Genomic DNA, 18,908 nt, shown 5'->3' with positions numbered 1-18,908 from the left:
CACAAATGTTCCTGGCAAGATTATTCATAATACCTAAAAAGTGGAAACAACCCAAATGTGCATGAGCTGTCTGATGAGTGGATAAACAAGTTGGGGTATATCCATACAATGAAATATTATTCAGCAGTAAAAAGGAGTGAGGTACTGATACATGCTACAACGTGGATGAACCTTGGAAGCATGTTAAGAGAAATAAACCAGTTACAAAAGACCACGTATTATTTGATTACATTATTATGTAATAATAGGCAAACTTCAGAGACTGAAAATAGGCTAGTGGTGGCCTGGGGCTAAGGATTGGAGGAAGGTATATGGAGGATGAATGCTAATGGCTACTGAGTTTCTTTTCTGAGGTGGTGAAAATATTCTAAAATCGGATGATGGTGATAGTTACACAACTCTGCATATATACTAGAAACCCCTGAGCTGTATACTTAAAATGGGTGAATTTTATGGTATGTGAATTATATCTCCAGAAAGCTGTTTTGTTGTTTTAAATAGGTCTTATGAAACCCTTAAGTTTATTTAAAGAATTGATTAAAAAAATTCAAAGGTAGTTAAAAAAAAAGTCAAATAAACTTGTAATCTTTCTGCCTTTGTAACAAGAGCGCTTAGGGCCTCCTAAAACTGTGAAGAGCTCCCTGGGAGCTGCAGGCACTGGCGGTCTGTGTGTTCCTGGGCTCTGAGCACAGTCCTAGGTCCTTGGGTATGGGTTTAGCCACATCTGCAAGTTACAATCAGAGCGCAACCTGTTTGGGACATTTCTTCCTGTGTGTATTCCTCTCAATTGGAAGAATGCTGGTTCTTTAGTCCTGTCCCTACAATTCCAGGTTCATGGCATTTTTCTGCTGCTTCAAAGGACTTTAAAAAGTAACAGTCTTATAAACATTTATCCAGCACTTACTGTGTACCATCCATTATATTAAGTACCAAGCTAAGGTACAAAGGTGATGATGCTATTAACCTTTTGGTATCCATGCAGTCCTTCTTTGGGGTCTGAGGCTGCCTTAGTGGGTTTTTTCCCATACACAATGGAAATTCTTTACCATCTCCTTCACCCTCTACTCATGCTGCCCCCCAAATATGGCTATAAGCTTACAGCAACTTTTAAAATGCGGGTAAAGCATGTTAAAATTATTGTTAAAAAGGATCATTTGGGCTTCCCTGGTGGCACAGTGGTTGAGAGTCCGCCTGCCGATGCAGGGGACACGGGCTCGTACCCCGGTCCGGGAAGATCCTACATGCCGCGGAGCGGCTGGGCCCGTGAGCCATGGCCGCTGAGCCTGTGGGTCCGGAGCCTGTGCTCCACAACAGGAGAGGCCACAACAGTGAGAGGCCCGCGTACCGCAAAAAAAAAAAAAAAAAAGGATCATTGACATTCTTAAGGAAACAAATGTACCTTTGAAAGAAAAGTTGTGTATGATTAGGTTAATTATTCTTTCATGAGGAAATTAGTAAAAGACTTTAGATAGTGCACTGAACTGCTAATAGGAAGGCCAGATCCAATAATAGAAAGATGATGTCACTGAGATATGCAGTGAACTTGTTACCATGTCTGGGCCTTACCTGCCTCAGCTGTAAAATATGCTGTAGGAATGAAATGAATGATTAAAACAAATCAAATCTCATATTCACAAGATTCTAGATTAAGGCCCCATAAAGGCAAGTGAAAATGATTCTTGTCCCCAGGCTCTTTGGAAGAAAAATCATTACATACATGCAAATTGCTTTTATCACAGTTTTCACAAATTGCAAATTGAATAATGCACAGGTTATCTTATCGTAAAGTACGATGACCATTATGTACTGGGCTTTTTAAGAAAACAATATTTTTGTCTTTCAGCTGTTATATTTGTCAGATTATAGAGATTTAGAGGCAAATAGCATTTTTGTGTGTGTACACATTTGTAACTAATAAACAAAATCAATAGAACTAGAATCTAGCTACAAAATAGACTGAAAAAATCATTTAGACAGCCGAGAAAAGGGAAAATATAAAACTACAAAAGAAACATAACTGAGGATTTGTTAATTTCATTTTAGGCAGTAAATTCTTAGATGTGTTGATAATTTGGTTTGTACTTAAATAAAACACAAGTGAACCTAGTTTTGATCTGGAGTTGTTACGTTGTATTATGTTATATTATGTTTTATCCCAAACAATCCTATCATATCATGTATTGTTTTTATTTCTTTCTAGACAGATGAACAAGCCATGCTAGAAGATACACTGGTTGCACTATTTGATTTGGAAAAGGTTTCTTTTTACTTTAAACCATCAGAAGAGGAACCACTGGTTGCAAGTAAGTAGTTAAATATTTCATGTATGTTTTGTAAAATTTCTTTGGCATCAGATGACAACATATGTCATAACTTTGATATGAATATATTTGATATGCAGTTTAAGTTTTATATAAAATATTATATTTAGGGTAAAATAGTAATAACCAACTGGGGAAGTGATAGAAAGTATATATAAATTAAATTTACAGCTAATTTTATACTTTTGTTTTTAGCTATTAGTCTGACCTCTAAAACTTTTTCGGAGTGTGTGTGTCAAATATTGTGCTACTCAAGATTGCCTTTTCTTTCTTTTTTGTTATTGTGGTGAAATATACATACCATAAAATTTACCGTTTAACCCATTTTCAGTGTACAATTCAGTGGTATTAAGTTCATTCAAAATGTTGTGCCTGGGGCTTCCCTGGTGGCGCAGTGGTTGAGAGTCCGCCTGCTGATGCAGGAGACGTGGGTTCGTGCCCCGGTCCGGGAGGATCCCACGTGCCGCGGAGCTGCTGGGCCCGTGAGCCATGGCCGCTGGGCCTGCACGTCCAGAGCCTGTGCTTTGCAGCGGGAGAGGCCACAACGGTGAGAGGCCCGCGTACCGAAAAAAAAAAAAAAAAAAATGTTGTGCAGCCATTTCCACCATCCGTCTCCAGAACTTTTTCATCTTCCCAAACAGAAACTCCATACTCCTTAAACAATCACTACCCTCCCCCGCTTCTCCAATTCCTGGTAACTTCTCTTCCACTTTCTGGCTCTGAATTTGCTTATGCTACGTACCTCATATAAGTGGAATCACAGAACATTTGTCCTTTCTGCTGCTTTTTTCATGTCAAGACTTCTTTTAATAAAAGAACTGCCCTAACATTTCTGGCTATGTGGATAATCTCTGAGGCCAGCAGAACGTTCACTCAAATATATAATTATTACTTAGCAAAATTGATTGAATTGGGTTTCCACTCCTTATCTTCAGTTGATCCTGTAGACAGTGTGTTAGCAAGCAATGAAAACAGTGTTTAGAGCCAAGAATATACAGAGACATTATAATTGTTTGATCTGACAATAATTGATAAAATGTATAATTTAATTCTGAAGTAGACACAGAGTCTACATTTTTGCCAGCTTAAAAATGAAAATTAAAAATTATCCAAGTGTCAAAAAATTTAGTGTGTACAAATATAATCACATTAACTATCTTGATTCATTTATTCATCCTGTACAATTTCCAAGACGGCACAACCTATCTTGTTCATTGCTGTATATCCAGCACTCAAGAGATGCCTGGAACAAAAAGGCCAATATTTTTTTTTCAAGTAAATGGATGAACAAATATCAATTCAGTTTATACAGTGCATCAGGCAGAAAGGCTTTATGGTTATAAACGTAGAAGGATAAACAAACTTGCTGTGCAGAATGAAGAATAGAATTTCAACAGAACTTGGTTGTATCTAATGTTGCAAAGAAGTTACTTTATGAAATTGAATTGAAAGATTGAAAAGTATCCCTTTCCTTTAGCAATTGGCCATCATTAAACCTAACAAAGGCATTGTTTTAGAAGTATACCTCCAGAGAAATAGCAACACCTAGGGTTTAATCTCTATATCTTTTAGTTTCTGCAAGTTATGATCATTTATCTACCATTTCAACATTGTTACAAATAGGTTTAAAATGTGTCTATCGATCCAAGAAATCTTCAGCAGTTTGTTATTTTTCTGTTTCTTGTTTGTTCATAAGTCTGAGGATCCCCTGTGTATTATGGTAGAAGATCTAAACAGATATTTCAGGTCTGGGAAAGGTTTTTACTTATTTGCACATTTCCAATGTCTAGTACAATAAATAGGGACTCAATAAATATTCATTTAATCTGTTATCTAGAAATTATAATCATTTATTCATCGAAAACTTCTTAAGTGCCTACTTATGGCCAAGTGTTGGATACAATAGAGAACTAAACAGAGATAAATAATAAGTGAGATAAATAAGTTATTTTGATAATAAATTAGAAGATAATATGAATGCATGACAGGAAATAGAAAAAGAGCAAAGGATGAAAATGAAGGGACAGGTAGGGCATTTTTGATCTGGTGCTCGGGGAATGGAACTTGCAAAACATGTGCTAATTGTGATAATGGTTGCTATGTGCTCAGTTTCTTGCACACCGCTTCAGAAGTGTACCCCAAGGACTCATCTTGACTAAAATATGAATGAGGCAGCTGTCCTGGGAAATGGTGATTCCAAACCATGTGTAGCTAAACTTCTCATTTAGTTAAGTGAGACACCTGGTGTGTTAAAGTGTAACGAAGTTTTCTATTACAGAATTTTATATACAGTACAGTAATAAATCTGTTACTTTAGCTAATGAGAACCTGATTTAATACTCTTTCACCAAATAGCACTGTCAGTATGCCAAACCTGAGCTTTAATACACGTGGGTACTTTTAATATATTAGTTTCTAGTAATTTTCGGGATTCTTTTTTTTTTTTTTTTTTTTTTGCGGTACGCGGGCCTCTCACTGCTGTGGCCTCTCCCGTTGCGGAGCACAGGCTCTGGACGCGCAGGCTCAGCGGCCATGGCTCACGGGCCCAGCCGCTCCGCGGCACGTGGGATCCTCCCGGACCGGGGCACAAAGCGGCGTCCCCTGCATCGGCAGGCGGACTCTCTACCACTGCGCCACCAGGGAAGCCCCGGGATTCTTTTTAAAGCTTAACAAATGTACTAAATAAAATATCCTGATTTTAGGAAGTAATATAACATTAAATGTCATTTTAGATGTTCCTCTTACTTATCAAGCTGAAGGAAGCCGGCAAGCTCTGAAAGTTTACTTCTACATCGATAGTTACCATTTTGAACAACTGCCGCAAAGGTTGAAAAACGGAGGAGGGTTTAAAATTCATCCTGTTCTTTTTGCACAAGGTAAACTGATTTCTTTACTATACTTCATGTACTTAAATTATTTTATCTTTATCAATTTTTTAAAATGTACTTGTGACTATCCTTTTTTTTTCATTAATTCAAAAATTTATTCATAGTACCTAAGTAATATGTTTACTGGTGGGAATGTTTGTTAAGGAAAGAATTTTGTATGGTTTAAATATTTATCAACTAGGATTGCAGCATTATTTATAGTGAAGAAATAAGGCATGAGTGGCTTAAATAAAGATAAATTAATTTGGCTTAGGTAAATTATGGTAGAACCATTAAAATTGGTTGGTTAAGATATTTTATGAGGTAGAAGAAGTTTGATAATATACCCACGCAGATTACAAAAAAGAATTTATATTATAGTGTCAATTATGTCATACATGTATGTATATACTTACATGTGTGTAAAATGTATCATTGGATGATTAAATTGATGATATTTTGATCTTTAAGTTTTTTTGCATTGTGTCAATTTTTTTGTCAGTAAAAATGTATTCCTTTCATAGTAAAAAAATCGTTTTGGCAAATAACGAGTGTTAACTGCAGTAGAAGAAATTAAGCATAACACGAATAAGAAGATTCTTGCAGTGACGTGATTTCCCAGGGAAGGTCCTGGATCTTTTTTATTTCTGTGGTCACAGATGCTGCCAGAAAAGATCAGAAATTCAGATTATTGTGTAGTATCTTTTTGTCTATGATTTTTTTTTAATTCATGCTGTGATCAAGATTGTATCAATTTCCCTGAGTGGTACCACAGAACATTTCATTTTTTCTTTTGAGTTTTTAAGACTGCATTGTTATTGCTGTAGAATTTTTATATTCTAATAAAAAATGAGAAGAGTAGAGGAATAAAATCCATCTCAGTAACGGAAGAACAGAGAGGCATATGAAATCTAAATTCACTGCCAAGTGAAAATTCTGCTTTGTACCACATGCATGTTGTTATAATTCTAAAAGATAGATTACTCTTCCTTCAATTGCCATAGTTTAAAAATGACTACCTCAGATACTTGGCAAGAATACATTTAAGCAGAGAAAAATTTCAGCACAGAGATCTTAGGAGTTATTCGAAGGTATTTTCATTTATGTGATAGGGTCTATGTAGGTAATAAAAGAATCTGCAATGAAAAGAAATAAAAAAGAAAAAGAAATTGAGCAGAAATAGACCTTTGGAACTATGTTAGGAGAATAGTTTAGCCTAAAATATGTTAAAAGCCATTACAGAGATCAGTAGTTTTAGAAGAAAGGAAAGGCTGCTGGTCTGGAATATTAACTTTTATAGGGTTTAACCAGACCTTGCCCTTGTTAAAGCCTCTTCATTTCTTTTCCTTTATTTCTCTCTTTTAAAAAATTTTGTCTTTGAAATCATTACTGAGATGACAGATGGCATTAATCATCTTTTCTAAAAAAGTGATTACATTTGTGACACACCATCCATAAATAGCTGAATATTCATACCCAGCATTCAGTGTGCATAGGGAGAAAATGATTTTGCAAGTAACCTCTATTTTATAACTGTGGCTAAAGCTAATTTAAAAACAATCTTGAAATATATATGAGTTCATTGAGTACACTGTTGCTTTTACAGTGTAATGTAAAGAAAAACTCTAGCAAACATTAGGTTTTAGCATTCACACAGCAGTAAAATATGAAAAATGATTTGATGAGGCGACAGTGGAAACACTTCTGCAGTGGAGGTCACAGATAGGTAAAGAAGACTGGAAAATAGTCTGTCTCATTAAAAATCTGTCAGTGATAAGGTTGTTTATTTAAAGGAGTTGCAGAGGTTCCGCCGCATTCATAAAACTCCCATGAGGAATCATTAGTAACTCTGAGTTTTCATCAGCTTGAGAGAAGCACAGGAAATTCAGCCCTAGCTTGAGCGGCGATTACCATCTGGTATTTGAAGGTGGTGGTAAATGGGAGAGATTCCAAATGGAGTCTATTCCTGGGATGAAAGTTTAATGGAAGGATTTTAGTTTTGTGGGTATGTGAGTCTTTGTTAGCAAATAATAAAGAGAAAAGTAGGTGAATTTGAAAATTTCCTGGGAAATGTATTAGAGTCAGCGCTCCTAAGGTTGTCCGTGGTACCATGTACCTAGAACAAGAAGCAAATGTCTTGCCTTCTCGTTTTTTCTTGTCTGCATGGATCCTTGGGCAAAGGAGGGCACATGGATGAATGGGGCCCCCTGCAGAGATGGGACCAACTAGTAAATCAGGAATTCCAGGGTTGGAGGCAAGCAGGGTAAACTTTTAGGGAACGTACATTGCTAAAAACCAGAGCTGCTGGAGAAAAAGAGTCTAGGCAGACAAAATGGCAAAAAGGCAGATTTCCAAGGGTTGGAACACAGGAACAGCCAGACAGAAAAGTCAGCACAAAGCATAACCAAAATGCTAGAAGGTAAAGATCACACTAAAGCAGTCTTCTAGAATTACTTCCTACAAGTCAGAGAATTAATCCTTTTAGGTTCCCTGAGCCCTTGGTAAGATAAAGCAAGTAACTATAAACTGGGTGAAAATGGGAGTCCAAGGAAGATCGATATCCAGGGTCCCTGGCTTGCTTTCATGCTGTCTCTCAGTGGTTCTCAAGCTGGCTGCCCTATAATCACCTTGGGAACGTGTTAGAAAATACCCATGCTTGGTTCCTTGGTTCCACGCCGAACCAATGAAGTCAGAATCTCTGGGAAGTGGGGCACAGATACCAGTATATTTTAGAAGCTTATCCACCAAGAGTGAGAAAGCACAGAGCTATGTGGATTATAAACCACTGTGCAGTTATCTAGTTAATCTTTGCTTAGTTACATTAATCCATTTCACAAGTGTTTGACACTTCTAGATTCTGAGGAGCCGGGGCAATGAGAGCTGGACCTTTTTGCTTCCGCGTTGTTAGCTCATTAGGACTTGGGCTACACCGAGAAGGAGATGTGATTTGGGTGGGACAGTTTTTTTTTAGCAGAGGCTGAAGATGCCCTGTAGAGCTGACAGCTGAGGGATGTCTTCTGGCAATCACAGCAGCTGGGCAAAGAGCCCTTCGTTTCTGAAAGGGGCTCTGAGTGGGTAGCTTTAGAGTATGTGCCATAGTCCGCATCTTGATCTATTCCTTTGTGCAGGGAGGGTGTCCTTCCTGACTGTGATGGGCCTCTGTTCCTGGGGGGATAATTGAGCAGCATATTAATGGGACAAGCTATAGTCCTTGCTGCAGAGGGTCTTGGGGCTACAACAGATTCTCATTTTCCCTCTTATGCCATCCTTTGTACGGTAGCCTCGTTCTCAGCCTGAACCTCTGCTGGTCTCGGTGGCACGACTAAGACCTTCAGCCCCAAGAGGCCTGATTCCCTGGTGTCACTATGCCCTTCTCAGGCCCGGATTGCTGCGTGTGTCCATTTACCATCAAACTTGGGCGAGGGGGTACCAAGAGGGACCTGAGCGGATTACCTGAATGCCAGACATATTTCTTCTTATCCTCGTTATGTAACAGTAGCCCTACTGCCTTACGATGATCAGGGTAGATTAGCCTGTCAAGATAGTGATTTCTTTTCTTGTTGGATGGTGCCTTGGCACAAGGAGACTCAGGTGCCTGGGTGTCAACCAGAGTTTACAGTTCAGTGGGGCCCCTTCTTTGTCTCCTAGGGAAAGTGTGCCCCTTTGGGGATCAGGACCCTTAAAACTATGGAGCCAGAGTTTCAGGGATGGGAAGCACACATACCCCAAGTGAGCCACTGGAATTGATAAGTTTCCCAACACTGCCATAAAAATGACCACAAACTGGGTGGTTTAAAACAACAGAAGTGTATTCTGTCATAGTTCTGGAGGCTAGAAGTTTGAAACCAAGATGTTCACAGGCCATGTCCCCTTGGCAGGCTCTAAGGAAGTATCTTTTCTTACCCCTTCTGGCATCTGGTGGTTACCAGCATTCCTTGGCTTGTGGCAGCATAATTACAGTCTCTGCCTCTGTCTTCACATGGCCTTCTTCCCTCTGTGTGTCTGTCTCTGTGTCTCTGTCCAAATCTCCCTTTTCTTAAAAGGACAGCAGTCATTGGATTCTGGCACACCCTAATCCAGTGTGACCTCATTTTAATTTGATTTCATCTGTAAGACCCTATATCAAAATTAGGTTACATTTGCAGCCACCGGGGGTTAGGACTTTGTCATATTTTTTTCAGGGATACAATTTAACCCTCCACAGATGCTAGCATGGCTATTTCTGCTTCTACCCTTGGTTCTAGACCCCTATATTCTACCTCTTTGGGACATGGCATCAGATAAAGGTCTTTTTTTTAGTTATGTACTATGTCTTTAGTTATGTACTATGTCCTGGAATGTGGTATCCCTTCCTTGTAAAGTGTTGTTAAGTACCTATTCCCTGAGTCTCTGGTGGTGATTTTCCTTAAACTAAATGGGACGTGCAACGCTGGTTCCTTCTCCACAAGCACATTCTTGGGGCTATTTGGTTTCTTCACCCCCTATGCAAAAAGCTGGCACCCAAAACTGTTACTCCTAACTTTTACCTCTTTAAAAGCTGTCTTTCTATTTTCAGAGAATAATTAAAATCACCCAGAAACTTGAGCATTTTCTCTTTTTTAAACAAAAGGGAATATTTTGTTATAAACAGTGTCAGTTTCTAAGTTACCTTCATTCATGTGGGGGTTTTTTTCCTGCAGAATTCTTCTTAAGATCCTTTAAAAGATGAATCCTTTAGTTTTCCATTTGGGTTTTGCACAGTATTTATAAACAAAACATTAAATACCTTTTGAAAAGAGGAAGGAACAATTCCCAGAGTTGAGATTTCCTGAATGTTAAGAGTGGGTACATGAGCCTGTGAACCCCCCTCTCTTTACAAAGCAGCACAGCCTTTTGCAATGTTGGTCATGGCAACATGGACAAAACTTGCCTTCCTCACAAACGTTGCAACCAATTCTGAGGAATTCTGACCAATTGTGACCATTTCCGGAGATTTGTAACAGTGCGTATGTAGTGTCTTATTTAACCAATAAAGTACCATTGTTGCACTATCAGAAGAGGGTGTTAGTTGATTGAAACTATTCTTAAAATTGTTCCTCAGAGATTTCTGATTAATCCCTTTCTTGTAAAAGCCATGAAATGCACTTTGAGTGAGTGGAAGTGAGGCTCATTTTCAGTCTTAGAATAATTTAATTTTTAATTTCTGCTAACATTCATTATGTTTTCCTTTTTTACGGACTATACCTACATTTAATGGAATGTTTTGCTTCTAAATTCAAAAGTAGTAGAAGTAAAACAAGCAAAGAAATTCGAGTTGTATTTTAAATACTGCTTTTAATTAAGTGCTTTTAAATAAATTAAATATTTATTTACTCAAATATGTCAATACTATTTTTAAGAAATATTATATGGATGAGAATTAAGAAAAGTAGACAAGAAAGTGCAAAAGAGGGGTCAAACTTTGAAGTTTGGACATTATTATATATTTAACCTTTTTTTTTTTTTTTTTTGCTGAGAATAGAAATTTAGTTTGGTAAAATGTCATTCCACTCTCTTTATTAAAAAAATAGCTATAAATAACCAAACTATTCACCTAAAAAAGGGAATGTTGTTCTCCTTCCTCTACTTTGCCATGCACAGTTTACTTTTTAAATATAAAACATCTTTTTTTTAGTTCATTTTCCTAAAACCCTATACATGAGCTATAAAATATTGCTGAGACTCTTCACAACACTGTTAAACTCTTTTCTCATTTTTTTAAAAAAATTACATAATTGTGAATCTTAACTGGTGTTAATTTGAAAATATCATTAAGAAATATAAGGAAAATTTTTTTTTCTATTGTAACAAGCTTTTAGAGCAGGACTGGACATTCTGGCCAAAGCTGAGCCATCAAGACTTTATAGAAACTAGATACCAGGGGTTTTCTTGTTCCCGCCCACTCCCGACCCCCTGCCTCTAGTTCCCCTGTTGCCCCTTCCTGGTGGTCGCCTTCTAGTCTTTCTGACCTTATTAAATCACAAATTCAAGTGTCCTTGCATGGACCCTACTCTTAGATCCCCAAACTCCCTGTTTGGCTAAGCACACTCAAGCGTCATCTATATCTCCTGTGGAAGTTGAAGTAGATCATGCCTGGGGGGCATTGGGCACCTTGCCTTGTACAGAAAATACATTCCATAAATGATAAGAATAGTCCTGGGCTCTCTTAATCCTATTATTTAATTTAATTATTTCTCAAGAACCATAATTAGTAAGTGCTCTTATTTTCCATTTCACAAACGAGGAACCTGAGGATCTCAGATATTAATTAACATGCCCAGGGTCACACTAAGTTACTAAGCAGTGAAAGTTATGCTTTTACTCCAGTGCAAGGGCTTTCATTATTAGCTTTACAACTCGGAAGAGGAATTCACATTGAAGTATGACTGCTGATAGACTGAATCCTCCTGGAATATTGGCCTTTCGCAAATAACACTTTGTTAACTGAAGGGAATGTGGCATGTATTTAAGGATTGTTTTATCAGAAAGACTTCCTGTATTTCTTGTGTATATTCAGGCCCAGAAGCTTGCTGAACCAGTTGTGAATATTCTAACGAAAGCAGAAATCATAAGGAATAAACAAATAAATAATCCTTGAAAGAAGCCCACAAATTCGATTTTCTGTACTAAAGCAAACGTAGGAAGCTTTCTGTCTAATTTTCCACAAGTGCTTTGCTCAGTTATAAGCCAATAATGCCATTAAAAAAATTAAATTTAGCAATACTCTAAAACTTTTGTCATTTCTTCAATGCTCTAGAAATCTGAATAGATAGAAACACAACACAGCTAAAACTAATTAGCAGTGACTTTCCTATTTTTGCCACCAAAATGGTGATGTTTTTATCAATTTGAGGAAACGTTATTAGTTTAGAGACTACTGCATTTAGCGATTTTGAAAGATTATTCTTTTATCCATTTTGACATAGTCTGCTGAAAATTGAGGCTCATTAATAGTAATAATTTCAAGGGGAAATAATTTACATTTCCAAATTGGATCCATCACCGTTCCTGCCATTCCTGGCAGCCTCTCGAAAGGAAATCTTGTATTTCTAGGCACTTTCCTATAATTCATTTCCTCTCCAAAAGGTTAAAAATACCACTGCATAAAGTTTAAAGGAAAAAGAAACAACCAAAAATGTTAGTTATGAAAGAAATATATATTACTCAAAAGACATTTAAAATTAATGGGAAGTTATATATGTGTTTATGCTTATTTATTTTTAACTAAAGTAACTGACCATTGGAGTTGAAGCAGTATTCTAAGATTTCTCTTTATCTATACATCTTTTTTCTTGTTTGTCATTGTCTATACATCTTTTTTTTGGTTTGTCATTGTTGTTTTTATTTATTTTTTAACATCTTCATTGGAGTATAATTGCTTTACATTCTCGTGTTAGTTGCTGCTGTATAACAAAGTGAATCAGCTGTACGTATACAAATATCCCCATATCCCCTCCCTCTTGTGTCTCCCTCCCACCCACCCTATCTCACCCCTCTAGGTGGTCAAAAAGCACTGAGCTGATCTCCCTGTGCAATGCGGCTGCTTCCCACTAAGCTATCTGTTTTACATTTGGTAGTGTATACATGTCCATGTCACTCTCTCACTTCGTCCCAGCTTACCCTTCCCCCTCGCCGTGTCCTAGAGTCCAGTATATATGTGCCACATCTTCTTTATCCATTCATCTGTCGATGGACACTTAAGTTACTTCCGTGTCCTGGCTGTTGTAAATAGTGCTGCAGTGAACATTGTGGTACATGACACTATTGGGATTACGGTTTTTTCAGGGTATGTGCCCAGTAGTGGGATTGCTGGGTCATATGGTAGTTCTATTTTTAGTTTTGTTTTTTTTTTGCGGTACGCGGGCCTCTCACTGTTGTGGCCTCTCCCGCTGCGGAGCACAGGCTCCGCACGCACAGGCTCAGCGGCCATGGCTCACAGGCCCAGCTGCTCTGCGGCATGTGGGATCCTCCAGGACCGGGGCACGAACCCGCGTCCCCTGCATCAGCAGGCGGACCCCCAACCACCGCGCCACCAGGGAAGCCCTATTTTTAGTTTTTTAGGGAATAGCCATACTGTTCTCCATAATAGCTGTATCAATTTACATTCCCACCAAGAGTACCAGAGGGTTCCCTTTCCTCCACACCCTCTCCAGCATTTATTGTTTGTAGATTTTTTGATGATGGCCATTCTGACTGGTGTGAGGTGATACCTCACTGTAGTTTTGATTTGCATTTCTCTAATGATTAGTGATGTTGAGCATCCTTCATGTGTTTGTTGGCAATCTGTATATCTTCTTTGGAGAAATGACTATTTAGGTCTTCTGCCCATTTTTGGATTGGGTTCTTTGGTTTTTGATATTGAGCTACATGAGCTGCATGAGCTGCTTCTTTATTTTGGAGATTAATCCCTTGTCAGTTGCTTTGTTTGCAAATATTTTCTCCCATCTCCTTATTTATGGTTTCCTTTGCTGTGCAAAAGCTTTTAAGTTTCATTAGGTAGCATTTGTTTATTTTTGTTTTTATTTCCATTTCGCTAGGAGGTGGGTCAAAAAGGATCTTGCTATGATTTATGGCATAGAGTGTTCAGCCTATGTTTTTCTCTGAGAGTTTTATAGTGTCTGGCCTTACATTTAGGTCTTTAATCCATTTTGAGTACATTTTTGTGTTAGGGAACGTTCTAATTTCATTCTTTTACATATAGCTGTCCAGTTTTCCCAGCACCACTTATTGAAGAGGCTGTCTTTTCTCCATTGTATATACTTGTCTCTTTTATTAAAGGTAAGGTGACCATATGTGCCTGGGTTTAGCTCTGGGCTTTCTATCCTGTTCCATTGATCTGTATTTCTGTTTTTGTGCCAGTACCATACTATCTTGATTACTATAGCTTTGTAGTATAGTCTGAAGTCAGGGAGCCTGATTCCTCCAGCTCCAATTTTCTTTCTCAAGATTGCTTTGGCTATTTTGGGTATTTTCTGTTTCCATACAAATTATGAATTTTTTTGTTTTAGTTCTCTGAAAAATGCCATTGGTAGTTTGATAGGGATTGTATTAAATCTGTAGACGGCTTTGGGTAGTATAGTCATTTTTCACAATGTTGACTCTTCCAATCCAAGTGCATGGTATATCTCTCCATCTATTTGTATCATCTTTAATTTCTTTCATCAGTATCTTATAGTTTTTTGCAGCCAGGTCTTTTGTCTCCTTAAGTAGGTTTATTCCTAGGTATTTATTCTTTTTGTTGCAATGGTAAATGTGAGTGTTTCCTTAATTTCTCTTTCAGATTTTTTATCATTAGTGTATAGGAATGCCAGAGATTTCTATGCATTAATTTTGTATTCTGCTAGTTTACCACATTCATTGATTACCTCTAGTGGTTTTATGGTAGCATCTTTAGGATTCTCTATATATCGTATCGTGTCATCTGCAAACAGTGACAACTTACTTCTTCTTTTCCCATTTGGATTCCTTTTACTTCTTTTTCATCTCTGATTGCTGTGACTAAAACTTCCAAAACTATGTGGAATAATAGTGGTGAGAGTGAGCAACCTTGCCTTGTTCCTGATCTTAGTGGAAATGGTTTCAGTTTTTCACCATTGAGAACGATGTTGGCTGTGGGTTTGTCATATATGGCCTTTAATATGTTGCGGTAAGTTCCCTCTATGCCTACTTTTTGGAGGGTTTTTATCATAAATGGCTGTTCAATTTTGTTGAAATCCTTTTCTGCATCTATTGAGATAATCATATGGTTTTTCTCCTTCAATTTGTTAATATGGTGTATCACGTTGATTGATTTGCATATACTGAAGAATCCTTGCGTTCCTGGAATAAACCCCACTTGATCATGGTGTGTGATGCTTTCAATGTGCTGTTGGGGTCTGTTTGCTAGTATTTTGTTGCAGATTTTTGCATCTGTGTTCATCAGTGATATTGGCCTGTAGTTTTCTTTCTTTGTGACATGTTTGTCTGCTTTTGGTATCAGGGTCAGGGTGATGGTGGCCTTGTAGAATGAGTTTGGGAGTATTCCTCCCTCTGCTATAATTTGGAAGAGTTTGAGAAGGTCAGATGTTAGTTCTTCTCTACATGTTTGATAGAATTCGCCTGTGAAGCCATCTGGTCCTGGGCTTTTGTTCGTTGGAAGATTTTTAATCACAATTTCAATTTCAGTGCTTGTGATTGGTCTGTTTATATTTTCTGTTTCTTCCAGGTTCAGCCTTGGAAGGTTGTGCTTTTCTAAGAATTTGTCCATTTCTTCCATGTTGTCCATTTTATTGGCACAGAGTTGCTTGTAGTAATCTCTCATGACCCTTTGTATTTCTGCAGTGTCCGTTGTAACTTCTCCTTTTTCATTTCTGATTCTATTGATTTGAGTCTTCCCCCTTTTTTTCTTGATGTCTCTGGCTAATAGTTTATCAATTTTGTTTATCTTCTCAAAGAACCAGCTTTTAGTTTTATTGATCTTTGCTATTGTTTCCTTCAATTCTTTTTCATTTATTTCTGATCTGATATTTATGATTTCTTTCCTTCTGCTAACTTTGGGGTTTTTTGTTCTTCTTTCTCTAATTGCTTTAGGTGTAAGGTTAGTTTATTTATTTGAGATGTTTCTTATTTCTTGAGGTAGGATTGTATTGCTATAAACTTCCCTCTTAGAACTGCTTTTGCTGTATCCCATAAGGTTTGGGCCGTCGTGTTTTCATTGTCATTTGTTTCTAGGTATTTTTTTATTTCCTCTTTGATTTCTTCAGTGATCTCGGTTATTTAGTAGTGTATTGTTTAGCCTCCATGGGTTTGTATTTTTTACAGACTTTTTCCTGTAACTGATATCTAGTCTCATAGTGTTGTGGTTGGAAGAGATACTTGATACGATTTCAATTTTCTTAAATTTACCAAGCCTTGATTGTGACCCAAAATATGATCTATCCTGGAGAATGTTCCATGAGCACTTGAGAAAAAAGTGTATTCTGTTGTTTTTGGATGGAATGTCCTATCAATATCAATTAAGTCCATCTTGTTTAATGTGTCATTTAAAGCTTGTGTTTCCTTATTTATTTTCATTTTGGATGATCTGTCCATTGGTGAAAGTGGGGTGTTAAAGTCCCCTACTATGATTGTGTTACTTCGATTTCCCCTTTTGTGGCTGTTAGCCTATGCCTTAAGTATTGGGGTGCTCCTATGTTGGGTGCATAAATATTTACAATTGTTATATCTTCTTCTTGGATTGATCCCTTGATCATTATGTAGTGTCCTTCTTTGTCTCTTGTAATAGTCTTTATTTTAAAGTCTATTTTGTCTGACATGAGCATTGCTACTCCAGTTTTCTTCTAATTTCCATTTGCATGGAATATCTTTTTCCATCCCCTCACTGTCAGTCTGTATGTGTCCCTAGGTCTGAAGTGGGCCTCTTGTAGACAGCATATATACGGGTCTTGTTTTTGTATCCATTCAGCCAGTCTGTGTCTTTTGGTTGGAGCATTTAATTCATTTACATTTAAGGTAATTATCGATATGCATGTTTCTATTACCATTTTCTTAATTGTTTTGGGTTTGCTATTGCAGGTCTTTTCCTTCTCTTGTGTTTCCTGCCTAGAGAAGTTCCTTTAGCATTTGTTGTAAAGCCGGTTTGGTGGTGCTGAATTCTCTTAGCTTTTGTTTGTGTGTATAGATTTTAATTTCTCTGTCAAATCTGAATGAGATCCTTGCTGGGTAGAGTAATCTTGGTTGTAGGTTTTTCCCTTTCATTACTTTAAATATGTCCTGCCACTCCCTTCTGGTTTGCAGAGTTTCTCCTGAAAGATCAGCTGTTAACCTTATAGGGAGTCCCTTGTATGTTATTTGTTGTTTTCCCCTTGCTGCTTTTAATATCTTTTCTTTATATTTAATCTTTGATTGTTTGATTAATATGTGTATTGGCATGTTTCTCCTTGGATTTATCCTGTTCAGGACTCTCTGCGCTTGAGGACTCTCAATAGACTTGATTGACTATTTCCTTTCCCATATTGGGGAAGTTTTCAACTATAATCTCTTCAGATATTTTCTCAGTCCCTTTCTGTTTCTCTTCTTCTTCTGGGACTCCTGTAATTCAAATGTTGGTGCCTTTATTGTTGTCCCAGAGGTCTCTGAGACAGTCCTCAATTGTTTTGATTCTTTTTTCTTTATTCTGCTCTGCGGTAATTATTTCCACTATTTTATCTTCCAGGTCACTTGTCCGTTTTTCTGCCTCAGTTATTCTGTTATTGATACCTTCCAGAGAATTTTTAATTTCATTTGTTGTGTTGTTTATCATTGTTTGTTTGCTCTTTAGTTCTTCTAGGTCATTGTTGAACGTTTCTTGTATTTTCTGCATTCTATTTCCAAGATTTTGGATCATCTTTACTATAATTACTCTGAATTCTTTTTCAGGTAGACTGCCTATTTCCTCTTCATTTGTTTGGTGTGGTGGGTTTTTACCTTGCTCCTTCATCTGCTGCGTATTTCTCTGTCTTCTCATTTTGCCAACTTACTGTGTTTGGGGTCTCCTTTTCGCAGACTGCAGGTTCATACTTCCGGTTTTTTTTGGTGTCTGCCCACTGTGGGTAAGGTTGGTTCAGTGGGCTGTGTAGGCTTCCTGGTGCCTGTTTTCTGGTGGATGAGGCTGTATCTTCTCTTTCTGGTGGGTAGGACCGCATCCGGTGGTGTGTTTTGGGGTGTCTGTGACCTTATGATGATTGTAGGCAGCCTCTCTTCTAATGGGTGAGGTTGTATTCCTGTCTTGCTAGTTGTTTGGCATGGGATGTCCAGCACTTGAGCTTGCTGGTCATTGAGTGGAGCTGGGCCTTAGTGTTGAGACAGAGGTCTCTGGGCGAGTTCTCACTGATTGATATTACACGGGGCCGGGAGTTCTCTGGTGGACCAATGCCCTGAACTCAGCTCTCCCACCTCAGAGGCTCAGGCCTGACACCCCGGCAGAGCACCAAGACCCTGTCAGCCACACAGCTCAGAAGAAAAGTGAGAAAAAAAAGAAAGGAAAAAAATAAATAAAATAAAGTTATTAAAATAAAAATTTTTTTTAAATTATTAAAATAAAAAAGTAATAAAAAATAGAAAATAAAAAAGGAGAGCAACCAAACCAATAAACAAATCAACCAATGATAACAAGCGCTAAAAACTAAACTAAGATAAACATATAAATCAGAAAGTAGTCAGGCACGTACATCAAACTCCCAGTCTACAGGTGCTCCCAAAGTCCACCGCCTCAATTTCTGGATAATTTGTTGTCTATTCAGGTATTCTACAGATGCAGCGTATCTCAAGTTGACTGTGGGGATTTAATCCGCTACTCCTGAGCTTGCGCAGAGAAATTTCTCTTTCTCTTCTTTGTTCGCACAGCTCCTGAGGTTCAGCCTTGGATTTGGGTCCGCCTCTGCACGTAGGTCGCCTGAGGGCGTCTGTTCTTCACCCAGACAGGACAGGGTTAAGGGAGCAGCTGTTTAGGGGACTGTGGCTCTCTCAGGCTGGGGGGACGGAGGGGTATGGAATGAGGGGCAAGCCTGTGGCGGCAGAGGCCAGCTTGACGTTGCACCAGCCTGAGGCGCCATGCGTTCTCCCGGGGAAGTTGTTCCTGGATGCCGGGACCCTGCTCAGGCTCCCAGGAGGGGGGGTGTGGATATTGACCTGTGTTTGCAAACAGGCTTCTTGGTGGCTGCAGGAGCAGCCTTAGCATCCCATG

The 18,908-nt window shown here is 38.2% G+C and overlaps 1 protein-coding gene across 1 annotated transcript in view; it reads left to right on the top strand.

Annotated features, from left to right (window-relative positions):
* PREX2 (phosphatidylinositol-3,4,5-trisphosphate dependent Rac exchange factor 2) overlaps nt 1-18,908 on the top strand; it is a 284,317-nt gene that overhangs the window by 191,269 nt on the left and 74,140 nt on the right. The window contains exons 33-34 of the mRNA XM_029223229.1: nt 2,201-2,303; nt 5,054-5,197. Coding sequence (XP_029079062.1) covers nt 2,201-2,303; nt 5,054-5,197 — 247 coding nt within the window. The remainder of the gene's footprint in view (nt 1-2,200; nt 2,304-5,053; nt 5,198-18,908) is intronic.

Source organism: Monodon monoceros, unplaced genomic scaffold, assembly GCF_005190385.1.
Source record: "Monodon monoceros isolate NGI ecotype Baffin Bay Population unplaced genomic scaffold, NGI_Narwhal_1 Super_Scaffold_14, whole genome shotgun sequence".
Classification (NCBI taxonomy): domain Eukaryota; kingdom Metazoa; phylum Chordata; class Mammalia; order Artiodactyla; family Monodontidae; genus Monodon; species Monodon monoceros.
This window is presented reverse-complemented; position numbering and strand designations above follow the sequence as displayed.